This window comes from Bufo bufo, chromosome 7 (genome assembly GCF_905171765.1).
Source record: "Bufo bufo chromosome 7, aBufBuf1.1, whole genome shotgun sequence".
Taxonomy (NCBI): domain Eukaryota; kingdom Metazoa; phylum Chordata; class Amphibia; order Anura; family Bufonidae; genus Bufo; species Bufo bufo.
Genome location: NC_053395.1, coordinates 83,005,957 through 83,023,774, shown reverse-complemented (window position 1 = coordinate 83,023,774; position 17,818 = coordinate 83,005,957). Strand labels below are relative to the sequence as shown.

The 17,818-nt window shown below is 43.3% G+C and overlaps 2 protein-coding genes across 3 annotated transcripts in view; one reads left to right on the top strand and one right to left on the bottom strand.

Moving 5' to 3' along the window:
• The window catches only part of GTF3C1 (general transcription factor IIIC subunit 1), a 199,910-nt gene extending 197,343 nt beyond the window's left edge, over window positions 1-2,567 (bottom strand). The window contains 3 exon segments of the mRNA XM_040441684.1: window positions 704-898; window positions 2,158-2,231; window positions 2,233-2,567. Coding sequence (XP_040297618.1) covers window positions 704-898; window positions 2,158-2,231; window positions 2,233-2,376 — 413 coding nt within the window. The 5' untranslated portion in view covers window positions 2,377-2,567.
• A 192-nt stretch (window positions 2,568-2,759) lies between these two features.
• The window catches only part of LOC121008919 (katanin interacting protein), a 311,559-nt gene continuing 296,500 nt past the window's right edge, over window positions 2,760-17,818 (top strand). For both annotated transcript variants that reach the window (XM_040441686.1, XM_040441685.1), the window contains exons 1-3: window positions 2,760-2,865; window positions 8,995-9,050; window positions 15,831-15,904. In XM_040441686.1, the coding sequence (XP_040297620.1) occupies window positions 2,823-2,865; window positions 8,995-9,050; window positions 15,831-15,904 (173 nt within the window). In that variant the 5' untranslated portion in view covers window positions 2,760-2,822. The remainder of the gene's footprint in view (window positions 2,866-8,994; window positions 9,051-15,830; window positions 15,905-17,818) is intronic.

The following is a 17,818-nucleotide window of genomic DNA, read 5'->3' as shown; positions in this document are numbered from 1 at the left end:
TCAAGTACCCTCTTCGCATAATAGGCAATTGATACCATGCCAAAAAAAATAAAAATACACACTAACCTTATGTTGCCGGGCAACTTCAAAAGTGAATCAAAATCCTAGTATCGTGACCCGGCTCTGACTGGCCCCCAGGGGAATAGGTGAATCCCCCGGTGGGCCCCTAGTCTCCCACCCCCTGCACAAGTGGCACATAACACAGTAGACTTACTGCACTACATACATATATTCAATGTACAGCACCTCAACCAGCCTATGTTCATATAAAAACTTGATAAGTTAATAAAGAAACTCCCCAGTTTATTATTATAGACATGATCAGAGCTGAGATGACTTCTAGGTACAGTAAGTACCCTCTTTTCCCCAGGACCTACCTCCTCGAAGATGCTGCAGGGACCCCCATCTTGCTGCTGTGTGAGCAGGTAATATTTGAATGTACGGTGGGTCCCAAAATAAATTTTACTGGTGGGGCCGGAGCCAGGGAAAACTGATTGCGACAACTCTAGCTGTTAACATCATTTTCTATGCGGGAAATCCACAGGTTAGGCTGGCATACAAAAATACCTTTATGGAGACATGACAGTAGAAAACTTCCCATCCCCGAGGGAATACGTGCTCACCGCTGTGATGTTCTAATATGGGGTCAGTTACACGCACACCCCCAATGTCTATTTCACTTAGAAATGACTAGGACGCTTACCTGTCGATGGCGCCTTCACATGTGATACCCTCCGCTTGTAGGAGCTCAGTCACTAAAATACGCTGATGAAAATACTGGCAGGAGCCCTTTATACCACCTTTATCCTCAGCAATGAGGTGGAATGGATAGAGGTCTTCACATGATCTTGCTTTAACTTTCGTGGCATCTGTATCAAGATCTTCCCCATCGTACCTGAAAAAATAAATGCCCAATATTAATAATAATGTCTAGATACTAAGCCATGCACTGGAGAAACCTGGAGAGGTAGAAGCTGTATGTGCTGTCTGACATCCCACAGCTATGTGACAGCTCTGGCACAGGGAGCAGCCATCCACTGTAAGCGGACAGGTTAGGCTTTTCTTTCTCAGGGTACATACGGCCACTTGGGACAACCAGCGGCTGACTTTCCAACACTGAAATTCACCGGCACAAAAAACAACTGTAATGACATGGTTTTTTGAGGTGGCAATCCTTGCAGCAGGTCTTCTACCGCTTTCAACCTTGCATTGCAAAAATCATAGCAGAAATGGACCTTTTGTACCAGCTATAGTTATAATAATATCATCAATCGTCTGGCTTCCTTTTTGCTGCCTTGAGGAGGACACCCTTTAGACCAGATAAGTGGCAGAACTTCACTTAAAGGGGTTATCCAGGTAAATATAATGATGACCTATCACATCAGCGGGGGATCCGAGTCTCGGGTACCGCCACCAATAAGCTGGTAGAGGGAGCTGCCGTGCTTACAAGCACAGTGCCATGTATCGCATAGTGGCAGTGCTTGCATTGTAGCAGCTAGGCCATGTGACCAATGTACAGTGATGTCACTGGCCTAGGAAGAGGCCACGGAGCACCAGTCTCTTCTAACAGCTGATCAGTGCGAGTCTCAGGTGTCAGAGTCCTGACAATCTGATATTGATGACCTATGCAAAGGATATAAATCGACACCGGCACCCCCACCGATAGGCTGTTTTAAGAGAATGAAGAACTACTGTGAGCGCTGCCTTCTCTTCACTGTTTACCTGCTCGTAGTTGACACTGCGCAGTAGACAGTGTAATTATGCTCCTCCAGTCCCATTCACTTGAATGGTACAGAGCAAATGTAGTTAAATTCCATCCCATAGGACTTGCATGGAGTTTAGCTCACAATCATACGGCTAGGTGATAAATGGTACAGAAGCCATACGGCTCGTCACATAGGGGACATGACATCTGAAGGAAGGAGATTATAGACAATATGAATGCAAGAGAAGGTGGAGGTGCTCACACAGTCACCAGATTCAAGCTCTTGGGTTTTGGAAATGAAAGCTGTCACTTAACAGGTTCCTGGTGACAGCTCCTGCACATCTTTTTCATAGATCGGTCAGTATGTAAGGTACAACTGCAGGGGAGAAACAGCATGACATAAAGTGACAGACATGGGACTCCGGAGTGAGGTGTGCTGGGCACTGACCTGTTTACTGAGCACTAAAGGACGCCTCTCCTTGGGGAGCTGGTAGAACTGCAGCTCAGGGTGACACACAAGGGACTGGCCATATAAGCTGCTTAGTGGCTGCATCAAGCACAGGGGGAAAGAAGGAACCCGAGCCTGAAGCCCGCAGCCACAGAGCAGGGATAGTGATTCCGTCCAGGCCTTCCAGGGCCACTTCATCCAGCGCGGCCTCCAGCACTTCCATGGCATGTGACGAGCAGCCAGACACCACAACCCTGCGGTCACTCTCAATGGTCAGCAACGCCGCCTCAACTGACTGATACGTTTTTGTCAGCAGAGACCGCCATACTTATTACTGTCCGCATTCTGGGAACCATTTTGCCGAGGATAACAATTCGTCATGAAATAGAAGTTAGGCTCCAATGTCATGGCCGTTTAAACTCCCGGAAGCATGGACCTGAGAACGCAGGCACTGAGCTCTGGCGCTCTGATTGGACTGACGTACCTGAACGTCTGAGAGGCCATTGGCTAGTGTAAGGAGAGCCGAGTCGTGATTGGCTGCTCGCCGAGCCGTTCTTGGGCTATGCCCAAGAGCTCGTGAGCTGTGATTGGCTGCCGCACGGCCCTCGCTTATTGGCTGTTTGCAGCTAGGTAACCGGAGAAAACATTTGGGCAGAAATTATTGTTTTCATGTGCGACAGCGGCGCGTCCCCTGACATCTGTAACATGCACAGTAAGTGATGATGGGCGTTATGGTTCTGCGGGGATGGGGGTGGTAACCTGAAGTCTACAAACTGTAAATGTTCTGGAAATCACATCCAGGTATGAAAGTAGAAGTGAATAGACTTCTGAGCTGGACCTTCTCAGAAGAGCTATCAGGCCAGCCACCTGGTAATTACTGGCGAGCCTTGTCATACCTGTGGCAGCTCCTGGATGCTGGGGGATGTATGGGGTCTGCGGCATGAGCACACACTACATACATAGCAGACCGCGCTAATAAACTGGCAGATTCATAGTAGTTCTCCCATAGGCTGCAATGTTATATTATTATAGTCTATAGGAGAAGTGATCTGATAATCACATGATAAAGTCCCTAGAGGGACTTAAAGGGGTTCCCACCCCTATACAGGGGATAACTATTAGACCAGTTGGGGGTTCTACTGCTAGGACCCCGACCAATCACAAGAACAGGGGCCCTGTACTGCCTGCAGCCCCCTGAAATGAACAGATCGGCCGTCAGGCATGTGTGTTACTGCTACTTTCATTTCTATGGGAGTTCCAGAGAAAGCAGAGTACAGCGCTCGGCCAATCTCCAGAACTCCCATAGAAATTAATGGAGCGGCGGACGCATGCCTGACCCGCCGCTTCATTCATTTCAGGGGGCTGCAGGGGGTTATGGCGCCTCTGTTCTTGTGATCGGTGCGGGTCCCTGCCAGTAGGACCACCACCGATCTAATAGTTATGTAACTAATGAACCAGGATACCCCTTTTTAGTTAGAAGAAAGTTTTTAAACTATAAAAATTCTAATCACCCTGTTTCCCTATATAGAAAAATAAACATTATAGGTATTGTCACATCTAAAAAATAATCTGTACCATTAAAATATCAAAATAGTTATCCATACGGTGAATGTGTTAAGCGGCAAAAATAAAAATGGCCTATTTGCTTTTTTTTGTCTCTTCACTTCCCTTTCCAAAATTGAAAAAAAAAAAAAGTAAACAAACCCCACATCTGTATAAAAAAATATACAGATCTCTCAGCAAAAATTAGCTCTCACACAGCTCCATAGACTTAAATAAAAAAATTAAAAAGTTATGGAGGTCAGAATAAGCCAAAATATTAAAGTTTTTTTAAGCTTTAAAACACAAGAAAAACTATATAAATGTGGTATTGTTGTAATTGTACTGACCTGCAGAATGAAGCTGACATGTACCTGAATGAAGCTGACATTACCACACAGGGAACAATATAAAAAAAAAAAAAACTGTGGCGGAATTGCATTTTTTTTTCCAGTTCAACTGCACATTGTTAGAATATTATGTCTTATGAGCCAAAGCCCTGGGTATGACTCAGTCAGTGTTTTACAAAGCTGGAGTAGAGCAAGGATCCGGAAGTCGTGCATGGTTGCCCTCCATACATTTCTATGGGAATTCAGAAAATGAGCATGCTTGGCTATTTCCAAAACTTTCCTAGAAGTGAATGGAGAGTGCACCACACAAGCACAGCCACCTCTCCATTCACCCCTATGGGAGTTACACAAATAGCTGTGGCATCAGTTGGCTAATATTGGCACTCCTACAGAAGCGAATGAAGGGTGGCTGTGCGTGCCCTCTTTCTAGAGATAGGTGCGTGTTTGTATTATAGTGGGATCAGAAGTTCGGGAAGAAAATAGACTTAACATGACGTAAGTGCAAAAATAATATATATATATATATATATATATATACATACAGTACAGACCAAATGTTTGGACACACCTTCTCATTCAAAGAGTTTTCTTTATTTTCATGACTATGAAAATTGTAGATTCACACTGAAGGCATCAAAACTATGAATTAACACATGTGGAATTATATTCATAACAAACAAGTGTGAAACAACTGAAAATATGCCATATTCTAGGTTCTTCAAAGTAGCCACCTTTTGCTTGAGTTACTGCTTTGCACACTCTTGGCATTCTCTTGATGAGCTTCAAGAGGTAGTCCCCTGAAATGGTTTTCACTTCACAGGTGTGCCCTGTCAGTTTAATAAGTAGGATTTCTTGCCTTATAAATGGGTTGGGATCATCAGTTGCGTTGAGGAGAAGTCAGGTGGGATACACAGCTGATAGTCTACTAAACAGACTGTTAGAATTTGTATTATGGCAAGAAAAAAGCAGCTAAGTAAAGAAAAACGAGTGCCATCATTACTTTAAGAAATGAAGGTCAGTCAGTCAGCCGAAAAATTGGGAAAACTTTGAAAGTAAGGGCTATTTGACCATGAAGGAGAGTGATGGGTGCTGCGCCAGATGACCTGGCCTCCACAGTCAACGGACCCTGAACCCAATCGAGATGGTTTGGGGTGAGCTGGACCGCAGAGTGAAGGCAAAAGGGCCAACAAGTGCTAAGCATCTCTGGGAACTCCTTCAAGACTGTTAGAAGACCATTTCAGGGGACTACCTCTTGAAGCTCATCAAGAGAATGCCAAGAGTGTGCAAAAGCAGTAATCAAAGCAAAAGGTGGCTACTTTGAAGAACCTAGAATATGACATATTTTCAGTTGTTTCACACTTGTTTGTTATGTATATAATTCCACATGTGTTAATTCATAGTTTTTGATGCCTTCATAGTCGTGAAAATAAAGAAAACTCTTTGAATAGAAGGTGTGTCCCAAACTTTGGTCTGTACTGTGTTATATATATATATATATATATATATATATATATATATATATAAAAAGGCAAAGAATAAGTAAAATAGCAGTCACCAAGAATCATCATCAAATGGGATAGCTCCATTGACCAGTGCCCAATATGGCACTCAGCCAACACTCATATGATACATAGAGAGGTGGTGGTAGCAAGACATCTTACTCTGATAAAGTCTTCAGTGGTGCTAAGTTCTCTGTTCCAAAACTAAGGGGGTCATTTACAAACCAATATACTCAACTTTTTGAATATATATGTTGCAGATTGCGGCGCTAGGGTTATTTGCGCGTCAATCTGCGTTTTTTTATTTTTATTTATTTTTAATTTTTTCCCCATCGCTCATGCCAGGTCTGAAAAAGGGGCATGGCGTGGGGTGGGAAAGGGGCGGACCAGCAAGCCCATCAGTTTATCTTTTTCTACTCCTCTTTTAGGAGTGGATAATGTCTAAAGCAGCAAGTAAGGCTGCCGTAGATTTAGAGCCAGTGTAAAAATCCCCTAAGTTATTAGAGGCCGACGCCTCTACATAACTAAGGTGGATGAACCACCAGCACAGGAGGACGAAGACCGGCATCTAAATCGCTGGTCTTCATTAATGTCTCCCTAAGTGTTTTCTGCTCTCCTGGGCCCTACTAGGCCCCACCTACAGGTCAGTACATATGTAGTTACCTCATCTGCAGAAATGCAGCCAGGTATAGACAAGGCAGTTACATGAGAGTTAAAGGGCTTCTGTCACCCCACTAAAGTGATTATTTTTTTTGGGCTAGTTAATTAGTTATATTGCGATAGTATGAAAATATAATGGTGTTACTTACTTTGATCCAGCAGTTTCTTCCCAAAAACAAAGTTTTATAATATGTAAATTAGGTCTCTACCGGCAAGTTACTGCCTTAATGAATTACTTCTGTTCAGTTTTTACAAAAGAAAAAGGAGAAGGACCTCCACTAGAAAGAATGACTATTAAATCGTTGAGCATGTATCTTTACAGAGAAGATGTTCTAAGTTTGCTGTCTAAGGTGAAGACAGATAAGTCACAGGGGCCTGATGAGATTACACCCAAAATTATTAAAAGAGCTTAGTGGTGAGCTGGCAAAACCGTTAACAGATTATTTAAACCAATCATTAGTAACAGAGTCGTCCCGGAAGATTGGAAATTGGCAAATGTCGTGCCCATTCACAAGAAAGGTAGTAGGGAGGAATCGAGCAACTATAGACCAGTGAGTCTGACCTCAATAGTAGGCAAATTAATGGAAACCCTATTAAAGGATAGGATTGTGGAACATCTAAAATCCCATGGATTGCAAGATGAAAAACAACATAGGGTTTACTTCAGGGAGATCATGTCAAACAAATCTTATAGATTTTTTTGACTGGGTGAATAAAATAATAGACGGTGGAGGTGCAGTAGACATCGCATATCTAGATTTTAGTAAGGCTTTTGACACTGTCCCACATAGAAGACTTATCAATAAACTGCAGTCATTGAGCATGGACTCCCATATTGTTGAGTGGATTAGGCAGTGGCTGAGTGACAGACAGCAGAGGGTTGTAGTCAATGGAGAACATTCAAAACAAGGTCATGTTACCAGTGGGGTTCCACAGGGATCTGTACTGGGACCGATTTTGTTTAATATCTTCATAAGTGATATTGCAAAAGGCCTCGCTGGTAAGGTTTGTCTTTTTGCTGATGACACAAAGATATGTAACAGGGTTGATGTTCCTGGAGGGAAACGCCAAATGGAAAAGGATTAGGAAAACTAGAAGAATGGTCAGAACTCTGGAAACTGAAATTTAATGTGGATAAGTGCAAGATAATGCACCTGGGGCGTAAAAACCCAAGGGCAGAATATAGAATATTTGACACAGTCCTGACCTCAGTATCTGAGGAAAGGGATTTAGGAGTAATTATTTCAGAAGACTTAAAGGTGGGAAGACAATGTAATAGAGCAGCACGAAATGCCAGCAGAATGCTTGGATGTATAGGGAGAGGTATAAGCAGTAGAAAGAAGTGAAGTGCTTATGCCGCTGTACAGAACACTGGTGAGACCTCACTTGGAGTATTGTGCGCAGTACTGGAGGCCATATCTCCAGAAGGATATAGATACTCTAGAGAGAGTTCAGAGAGAGCTACTAAACTAGTACATGGATTGCAGGATAAAACTTACCAGGAAAGGTTAAAGGACCTTAATATGTATAGCTTGGAAGAAAGAAGAGACAGAGGGGATATGATAGAAACTTTTAAATACATAAAGGGAATCAACAAGGTAAAAGAGGAGAGAATATTTAAAAGAAGAAAAACTGCTACAAGAGGACACAGTTTTAAATTAGAGGGGCAAAGGTTTAAAAGTAATATCAGGGAAGTATTACTTTACTGAGAGAGTAGTGGATGCATGGAATAGCCTTCCTGCAGAAGTGGTAGCTGCAAATACAGTGAAGGGGTTTAAAGCATGCATGGATAGGCATAAGGCCATCCTTCATATAAGATAGGGCCGGGGGCTATCCATAGTATTCAGTATATTGGGCAGACTAGATGGGCCAAATGGTTCTTATCTGCCGACACATTCTATGTTTCTATGTTTCTATGTTAAGTAGGGCGGCTACTTGCTGGTAGCTGCTGCAGAAAACCGCCCCCTCGTCGTGTTGATTGACAGGGCCAGCCGGGATCTCCTCCTCCGGCCAGCCCTGTCGGCATTTCAAAAATCGCGGCGCCCTGTGTTCATTCGGCGCAGGCGCTCTGAGATGAGGAGGCTCCTCATCTCTCCCTCAGTGCGCCTGCGCCGATGACGTCTTCTATTTCGGTGATGTCATCGGCGCAGGCGCACTGAGGGAGTTCTGAGGAGACGAGCCTCCTCATCTCAGAGCGCCTGCGCCGAATGAACACGGGCGCGCGATTTTTGAAATGCCGACAGGTCTGGCCGGAGGAGGAGATCCCGGCTGGCCCTGTCAATCAACACGGCGAGGGGGCAGTTTTCTGCAGCAGCTACCAGCAAGTAGCCGCCCTACTTGCTGGTAGAGCCCTAATTTACATATTATAAAACTTCGTTTTTGGAAGAAACTGCTGGATCAAAGTAAGTAACACCATTATATTTTCATATATCGCAATATAACTAATTTAACTAGCCCAAAAAAAAAAATCACTTTAGTGGGGTGACAGAATCCCTTTAAAGAGGAAGAGAGAAGAACAATTAAACCCTCGCTGTACAGGGTCCCAGAGGTGGGACCTGTGCCTGTCTGACATTGGTGACACATCCTAGCGATATGCCACCAATATGTGAGATGGGAAAACCCCTTTAAGTGTTATTACATAAAGTTGTCTGATTTTGTACCTACGTCTTGTCTTCCATGTCCACACTTGCAAGGCTTTGGATTGTTCGGTAGTCCGGTTTCAGAAACAAGCGCTGGGTTATTAGATTTTTTTAGGTTTTTATTTTAAACTAAAGTTGTTGTCTATGTCTGCAGGTAAATCGATGGGAAATGATAAAAGAAAGCCATTCAAGTCTAAGCCAAACCCTGTGGTAAGTAATGCAGGCAGCGTGTATAAGTGCTGGGGCAAGTGAGCAGATTCATGTATAGTCTTATGGGAAAAAAATCTGTATAAAATCGTATTCACGTAAAACATCATTAGCATATTCTGGGTTTTGGAGTCCAATGAGTGGTCCTACTCATTGATTGGCAGCTTCCCAGTATGAGCATGCATGTAGTGGTAGCTGTCATTCATTGTGCAGGACTGCCCATTGGACAGAAGTTTATAGTAAATAGGTTATCTAGTGATTTTATTTTATTTCTTTAATTAAAGAGCCTCTGTCAGCATGGCCTATTAAATCAGGTATACTCCCTGGTAGGGTTCACCATGCTGATTAAAAGGATACCTTGCTTGTTTCTGTATGCTAAACAGCTGCAGAGATATCTGCATTTTTATTCATATGCAAAAGAGCAAGTTGGAGCACCAGGGGGCAGGGTTGAATCCTTGGTGCACTGCTTTTGTAACACCCCCTGTGCTCTGCACACTGCCCCTCCCCTTGATTGACAGGGCTAGACACCCACATGTTCAGCGCAGAGTACATATCATGTACATTATTTACTATAGCTTTACCATAATGAGAAGAGTGGGTTATTATACTTAGAAAGCTAATACACATATTACTGGTTTATTTACAGGCCCAATATATGATTATAATATAACCAGTATTATGTATTAGCCTCCGAAGTATAGAAAAACCACAATCCTTAATATGACAAAGCTGTAACCTGGAGTTAAGGGTCCATTCACACGTCCGCAATTTCGTTCCGCATTTTGCGGAACAGAATTGCGGACCCATTCATTACTATAGGGGCAGCACGATGTGCTGCCCGGATCGCGAATTGCGGATCCGCACTTCCGGGTCCTCAATTCCGATCCCGAAAAATATAGAACATGTCCTATTCTGCGGACAAGATTAGGCATTTTCTATTAAGTGCCGGCGATGTGTGTTCCGCAAAATGCGGAACGCACATCGCCGATGTCCGTGTTTTGCGGATCCGCAAAACACACACGGACGTGTGAATGGACCCTAAGTGGGCAGCCTTGCATGTAGACATTCTAGGTTTGAATCTTGGGAGAGACCTTTTAGATTTTTTTTTTTTCTGATATTTTTTTCTCTCTCTCTTTTAACCTATAATTAAGGCCTCCTGCACATGAACATAGGTGGCCTGTGCTGCGGACCACATATGCGGATCCGCAATACACGGGCGCAGTTCCGTGGACATTCCCATTCAGTTCAATGGGTCCGCAAATCCGGACATGCGGAATGGTGCAGAACAGAAGCACAGAACGGAACCCTAAGGAAGCACTACAGAGTGCTTCCGTGGGGTTTCGTACCGTACTTCCGTTCCGCAAAAAGATAGAACATGTCCTTTCTTTTTGCGGAACGGGCGGATCGCGGACCCATTAAAGCGAATGGGTCCGCAATCCGCTGCGGCTGCCCCACAGTCGGTGTTCGTTGCCACTGATCATGCAGATCGGTGTCAGCAGGGAGAGAGAAGTGTGTGCAGAGGCACAGCTGTCCAACTGATTGGACAACGTGCTGTATGTGCAATCTTCCGGATCATTAAAGGGGTTGTCCCACAAATAATATTCTACAGTTTTCAAACCAGCACCTGGATCTAAATTCTTTTGTAATTGCATGTAATTAAAAATTTTGTATAGCCACTGAGTTATACAATAAAATGTATTTGTATAGCGCCACCTGCTGTTTTTTTTTTTATTATTTCTTTGTCCGGCTCACTGAGATAGCTGAATATGCTCAGTTTCATCCTAAAAGGGGATGTCCGAGTTATGAAATAAATATATATATATATAGCACTGTAAATCTGATGGGCAGCAATATATAACTAAGCTAAGCAAGTTTTAGACAAAAACTATCTACAGGTGACACTCGAAAAATTTGAATATCGTGGAAAAGTCCATTTATTTCAGTAATGCAACTTAAAAGGAATTGCATTAATGCAGCTTAAAATTAGAATTTTGTGAAAAGGTTGAATATTCTAGGCTCCAAGTGTCACACTCTAGTCAGCTAATTAATCCATACCACCCTGAGTAAAGGGTACCTCAAAATTGTGACTTTGGGGTTTCATAAACTGTGAGCCATAATTATCCAAATTATAACAAATAAAGGCTTGAAATATCTCGCTGTGCATGTAATGAGTCTATCTCATATATTAGTTTCACCTTTTAAGTTGCATTACTGAAATAAATGAACTTTGCACGATATTCTAATTTTTCGAGTTTCACCTGTATATTTTCTCATTTCCCTGGTTCTCTTCTGGCCCTTTGTTTACCTGCAATAACAACGATCTCTGCCCCTCCCCCCGCTCTGCTAAGGGAGTGAATACAAGAGCTGCCCTGAGTGAAATGTCTGCCTGCTGGGAGACTCAGCAGCATGTTGTATTTGTAGAACTACAGGTCCCAGCTGTAAAATGACACTGCAGATACACACAGGATCTTCCCCCTACCTGTTGTGCAATGCTCTGCAGAACTCCTCTGTTGGCTCCTGTGCCCAGCATTTGTCTCCTTACTACCTGCAGCTACTCAGCCCTGAGTCTGTGCTGCTGAAGGGGTTAATGTTTTTCCTCAAGAATCTAGGGAGAGAGCAATAAGCAGCAGCCGGCAGTGCAGGGGGATGTGGCCAGCACAGTGATTTCTCGTGTACAGGCACATATCTGCTCTGTCAGGCTTGTGCACAAGAAACATCATCAGAGTAGGGAGAGAGGCTGACATCACAGCAGCAACTGGAGCTAAAGTAAGTGAATTGTAAAGTCCTTTCATTTGCCTAGTTAGAAACATACAAATAACAAAAGAATAACTCGGACAACCCCTTTTAAACTGCCTCCTGAGCTGTGATAGGGAGAGAGTTGCAACAGAATGTACAGAGCCCTTGAGCTGACCGCTTGATATAAATCTAGCAGAGCAATGAATGTAGAGATCTCTGGATCCATGTGAGGTACAGGGATGGTTCTAGCTTTGTTAGAAAGAGATTGTCATGTATTATATGATGTCTGATTTTTCATTTTTTACATTAGTCATGAGATAACCCCTTTAAGGAAGCAGTCAGGGGTTATGGCCATGCTGGATCTCCCTGACTGCTGTTTATAAGATGCAGGCACTTTTGGGCAAGACTTTTTCTTGCTAAAAAGTGCATCTTATAAAGCAAAAAATATGGTAAGTCTCGTCTGAGACTTGAACTTAGGATCTCTATGTGCAAGGCCAAAAATCAAGACATAGCCTTACCACATAGAGAAGAATGTTTTTTTTTCTATACTTAGAAAGCTAATACATATTGGTTTCATTAAATCCATATATTGTGCTTGTGAAGAAACCAGTAATATGTGTATTAGCTTTATAAGTATAATAACCCACTCTTCTCATTATGGTAAAGCTATAGTACATAGTGTATGTGATATGTACATGCTAGGACACAGCTCTGCCCTGTCAATCAAGGGGAGGAACAGTATGCAGAGCACAGGGGGTGTTACAAAAGCAGGGCTCCAAGGATTCAATGTCGCTCCCTGGTGCTCCAACTTGCTCATTTACATATGAATAAAGACACAGATATCTCTGCAGCTGTTTAGCATACAGAAACAAGCAAGGTATTGCTTTAATTAGCATAATGAGCCCTAATAGGCAGTAACAGTATGCCTGGTTTAATAGGGTTGTGTTAGTTATGTAGTAGAGTTAACACTCATGCTTTATGAGACTTGTTATCTAAACCAATTGTGTTAAGCAAACACCTTCAATTGCTTTTCAATGGCTTTTGTTTCGAGATAACACGATGAGTTAAGAATTTTGAGTTAGGAGTTTGAGTGTTAACTCTGCTACATCTGTATTTGCTTTAATGAGACAACCTCTTTAAGCCCTCTCAGCACTGTTAGTGTGACTTCCATGACATACAGTGTTATTTAGGCTCCATTCAGACATCCATTCATTTTCAATGGGGACCGAAAAGATGCGGACAGCACACTGAACTTCCAGTTCGCGACTCCGCAAAAAAATGGAAATATGTCCTATTCTTGTCTGCAGATGTGGACAAGAATAGGTATTTCTATTGGGGTGCTGGCCTGGTGTTTTGCGGATTCGCAAAACACTGCGGACGTGTGAATGGACCCTAATTGAAGACAGGGGATTTTCACCAAACCACCAATCGAAAATAAGGTTGGAGTTTAGGTAAGTGTTGAACGGGAGCTGTGGTAACGCTCCAGACATAAGTAAATTTATAGTTAAAATTGCTATCAATTCATAAAACAACTATTAAAAGTATATAAAAAAATATACAAAAGGGCCAATGAGAAATGCATAATTTATGAACCGAGGTGTATATAAAACATGGCACTGTGTGTTTAAAATGTCATTGAACTTTTAAAAAACTTTTCCTATGTCAGTGACATATGAAAGGTGTTTAGCAGTGGTGTCTGAGTGCTGAGACCCCTACCAGTTGTTAGAATGAGGAGATAGGACACAGTGCAACCCCTCTTCTTGCTGCAGAAGATGAGGTCAATAAAAATGTTACAGGCCTGTTTCTATTCCATCTCCAGCAGCTATGCGAATGCTTCTCTCTCCTCATTCTAGAGATTGCTGGGGGTCTCAGCGCTCAGAACCCCACTGATAAAAAACATGTCACTATGACATATCAAAGCATTTATCATGTAGTGTAAGTTAATACAAGGCTCTTAATAATGTATTGTGATTGTCCATATTGCTTCCTTTGCTGGCATGATTCATTTTTCCATCACATTACACGCTGCTTGTTTCAAGGGGTTACAACCACCCTGTAATCTATCAGCAGTAGTATTACTTTATCTACATCAGGAGTGCACAACCTGGGGCCCGGGGGCCACATGCGGATCTCAGTATCATTCTGTGCAGCCCCCAGCCATCTGGTGACAGACATGTATGTCTATGTCTTGTGGCTGCTCACATGCATTTTTCATGTATGCTCCCATTAGATGGGAATCTTGGAGGTGTAACCAGACATTTATAGTATATACTGTATGTACAATACACCATAAATACAGTATTTCAGTTGGTAATGCCCTTTTAACTTCTATTTACGGCCCTTGGGATTTCTTCAGTCTGACAATTGGCCCTCAACCAGAAAATGTGATGCACCCCTGATCTACATGATAATGTCACGGCTGTATGTGAGCAACAAGAGCATACACAGTTAATAGAGCTACTGACCGGACCCAAACTAGGGAGGATAAAGGGTGACCCCTGTCAGACCCTCAAATCTCTCCCTATGCTGCTAAAGCACATGCCCAGATTCAAATGGCGGAACGAGGCATGCCCACGTACCTAAGACTAATGACCACTGTAACCCCTACAATAGTGGAAGGGCCACCGGTGCCCTGCTCAGTATATGGAGGGAACCGTGGCCACCTCAGATCCAGTCAGAAAATAACCAGGTACACAACAATGTCTGCACACTTAGCTGAAGGTGCTGCAGCCGCAGAGAAGACGGATCCAAGGACAGGTGGCAATATCCGGAGTGCTTGCTGCAGCAGAACACAGGTCCAGTGAACTGATAGCTAACAAGTGAAGATACTCAAGCAAGAGCTACAACTCAAATGAGAACTATAATCCACAGCCTAGAAAGGAGGAGGGGTGATTTAAAGGCAGGGAAATCAAACGCAGGAGGAACAGCTGGGAGGACTCCTCCAAGCTCCAGTAGTGACATCATCACAGGGGTGGAGAAACAGAGCTGTGAGGACGTCTCAAAACTCTGGTATTGACAGATAAATGCCATTTGCTGTAGCAAGACAACCCCTTTAAAGAGGACCTTTCACCGCTCCTGACATGTCTGTTTTAATAGCGTCATGCATTCCCCATGTAATAACAATTCTGGAGCATCTATTTTTATGTTTGTATGTTGTGCCTTTCCTTTATTATTTGTACTAGAGGTTGTGAATGAATGAATTGCTAGCAGTCTGCAGTAAGGGTACAGAAGGCTAGTAACAGGTTGGGGGTGTGTAACTGCACAGTCTGAAAATGGCAGCACTGATTGGATAGTGAGTCTGTGCAGGGACGCCTCCCTCCCCAACTGGTTACCACCCCTCTGTACCCTTACTGCAGACTGCTAGTAATTCATTCATAACTTCTAGTAAAGGCATGTCAGGAGCGGTGAAAGGACCTTTCACCGATTATGACAATGTGAACTAAGTATACAGACATGTAGAGCGGCGCCCGGGGATCTCACTGCACTTACTATTATCCCCGGGCGCCGCTCCGTTCTCCTGCTATGCCCTCCGGTATCTCCGCTCACTAAGTTATAGTAGGCGGAGATTTCAGTCCCTAAGTTATGGTAGGCGGAGTCTGCCCTTGTTCTGCTCTAGCGCTGGCCAATCGCAGCGCAGAGCTCACAGCCTGGGAGGTTGTTTTCTCCCAGGCTGTGAGCTCTGCAATGCGATTGGCCAGCACTACAGAAGAACAAGGGCAGACTCCGCCTACCATAGCTTAGTGAACGGAGATACCGGAGGGCATAGCAGGAGAACGGAGCGGCGCCCAGGGATAATAGTAAGTGCAGTGAGATCCCCGGGCGCCGCTCCACATGTCTGTATAGTTAGTTCATAGTGTAATATTCGGTGAAAGGTCCTCTAAGTCTAGAGTGCCTGCTCCTTCACGGCTGTGTATACTAATTCAAAGCTAAAGAATCCCTGGTCTGTCCTGATTGTCTTAAATACTGACACTTGATGAGCTGAAATGATGTGCTGGATGGTCCACCACAGCTGAGTATTATTTCTGTGTATTTTTTTTTCTTCTATAGAATGAATATGCTAATCAAAATGATTTTGATGAAAAACACGATGAATATTTAATTTATTTGCAACAAAAGAACAGGTAAGATCAGATGTAACCAAATGTATGGAAGTCCAAGACCTCACATTAATTACAATTTCTCTGTGCAGTTTAAAGGGCATCTGTCAGCAGATTTGTACCTATGAAACTGGCTGATCTGTTGCACGTGCACTTGGCAGCTGAAGGTGTTTATGTTGGTCCCATGTTCATATATGCCTGCATTGCTGCGAAAGTTTTAGGCTCCATTCAGATGTCCGTAACGTATTTTGCGGATCCACGGATCCGCAAAACACAGACAGCGGCAATGTGCGTTCCGCATTTTGCGGCCCGCACATTGCCGGCACTAATAGAATATGCCTATTCTTGTCCGCAATTGCCATCAAAATATGCCTTCCAGAAACCATACGGCGTTCCTTTCCTTCTGCGCCCTGCTGTTTGGTCATACAGCAGTTTACGACCACATATGGGGTGTTTCTGTAAACTGCAGAATCAGGGTAATAAATATTAAGTTTTGTTTGGCTGTTAACCCTTGCTTTGTTACTGGAAAAAATGGTTTAAAATGGTAAATTTGCCAAAAAATAGCACAGTTTTGGAAACGTTTTTATTTAATTTTTTTTGACCTTGTTCATCTGAGGGGTTAGGTCATGGGATATTTTTAGAGAGAAGATTCTTACGGACGCGGCGATACCTAATATGTCTACTTTTTTTAAATTAATTTACGTTTTACACTATATTATCCTTTTATAAACAAAAAATTTTTTTTTTGTTTTTAGCCAATTATCTTAGGTAGGGGCTCATTTTTTGCGGGATGAGAGGATGGTTTTATTGGCACTATTTAGGGGGGCATATGACTTTTTGATCGCTTGCTATTACACTTTTTGTGATGTAAGGTGACAAAAAAAGACCTTTTTTTGCACCATTTTTATTTTATTTTTTTGACCGTGTTCATCTGAGGGGTTAGGTCATGGGGTATTATAATAGAGCTTATTCTTACAGACGCGGCGAAACCTGATATGTCAACTTTTTTTATTTATTTTAGTTTTACGAAATAATATTTTTGAATTTTTTTGTTTTGTTTTGTTTTAGTGTCTCAAGTCTGAGAACCATAGTTTTTTTCCGATTGTCAGTGGCTAAATGGAATTAAAATTGGGGGAAGGGGATTATAAATGTAGTTCTCCATGGAAGTGTGGTACTCCCTGAAGCAACCGTCAATGCAGAGGTGGTGTCCTTCCGTATCCCCCTCCTGTGACACACTCTGAACTTTTTTGGGGACCGTCCCTTCTTTCCAGCACAGGGACAGGGGTGATGCCGTTACCATTGTGAATTATGGACAGTACAAGGACATCCCTCTTGTCCTTATATCTGACCAGCAACAGGTTTCCACTGGTAAGGGCACGGGTCTCACCCCTGGAGATAGGTACCTGGAGGGGGTGGGTAGGGAGGCCGGGTTGATTTTTCCGCACGGTCCCATAATCGGACCTGGATCTGGCGGCGAGGGACTGGAACAAGCGGATACTAGTATAAAAGTTATCCACGTACAGGTGGTAACCTTTATCTAGCAGTGGGTGCATAAGGTCCCACACAAGTTTCCCGCTAACACCCAGAGTGGGGGGACATTCTGGGGGTTGAATACGGGAATGTCGCCCCTTGTACACACGAAACTTGTAAATGTACCCTGAGCTACTCTCACAAAGTTTGGACAGCTTCACGCCATACCTCACCCGCTTAGAGGGAATATACTGGCGGAAAATGAGTCTCCCCTTGAAAGCAATGAGAGACTCATCAACCGCGACCTCCCTTCCAGGTACATAGGCCTCCAAAAATTTGGCCCCAAAGGGATCGATGACCGGACTGATTTTGTACAGGCGGTTATAGGCAGGATCACCTTGGGGGGACATGCTACATTATCTGAATAATGCAGGCCTTTCCAGATGGCCTCAAACCAGGTACGTGTCA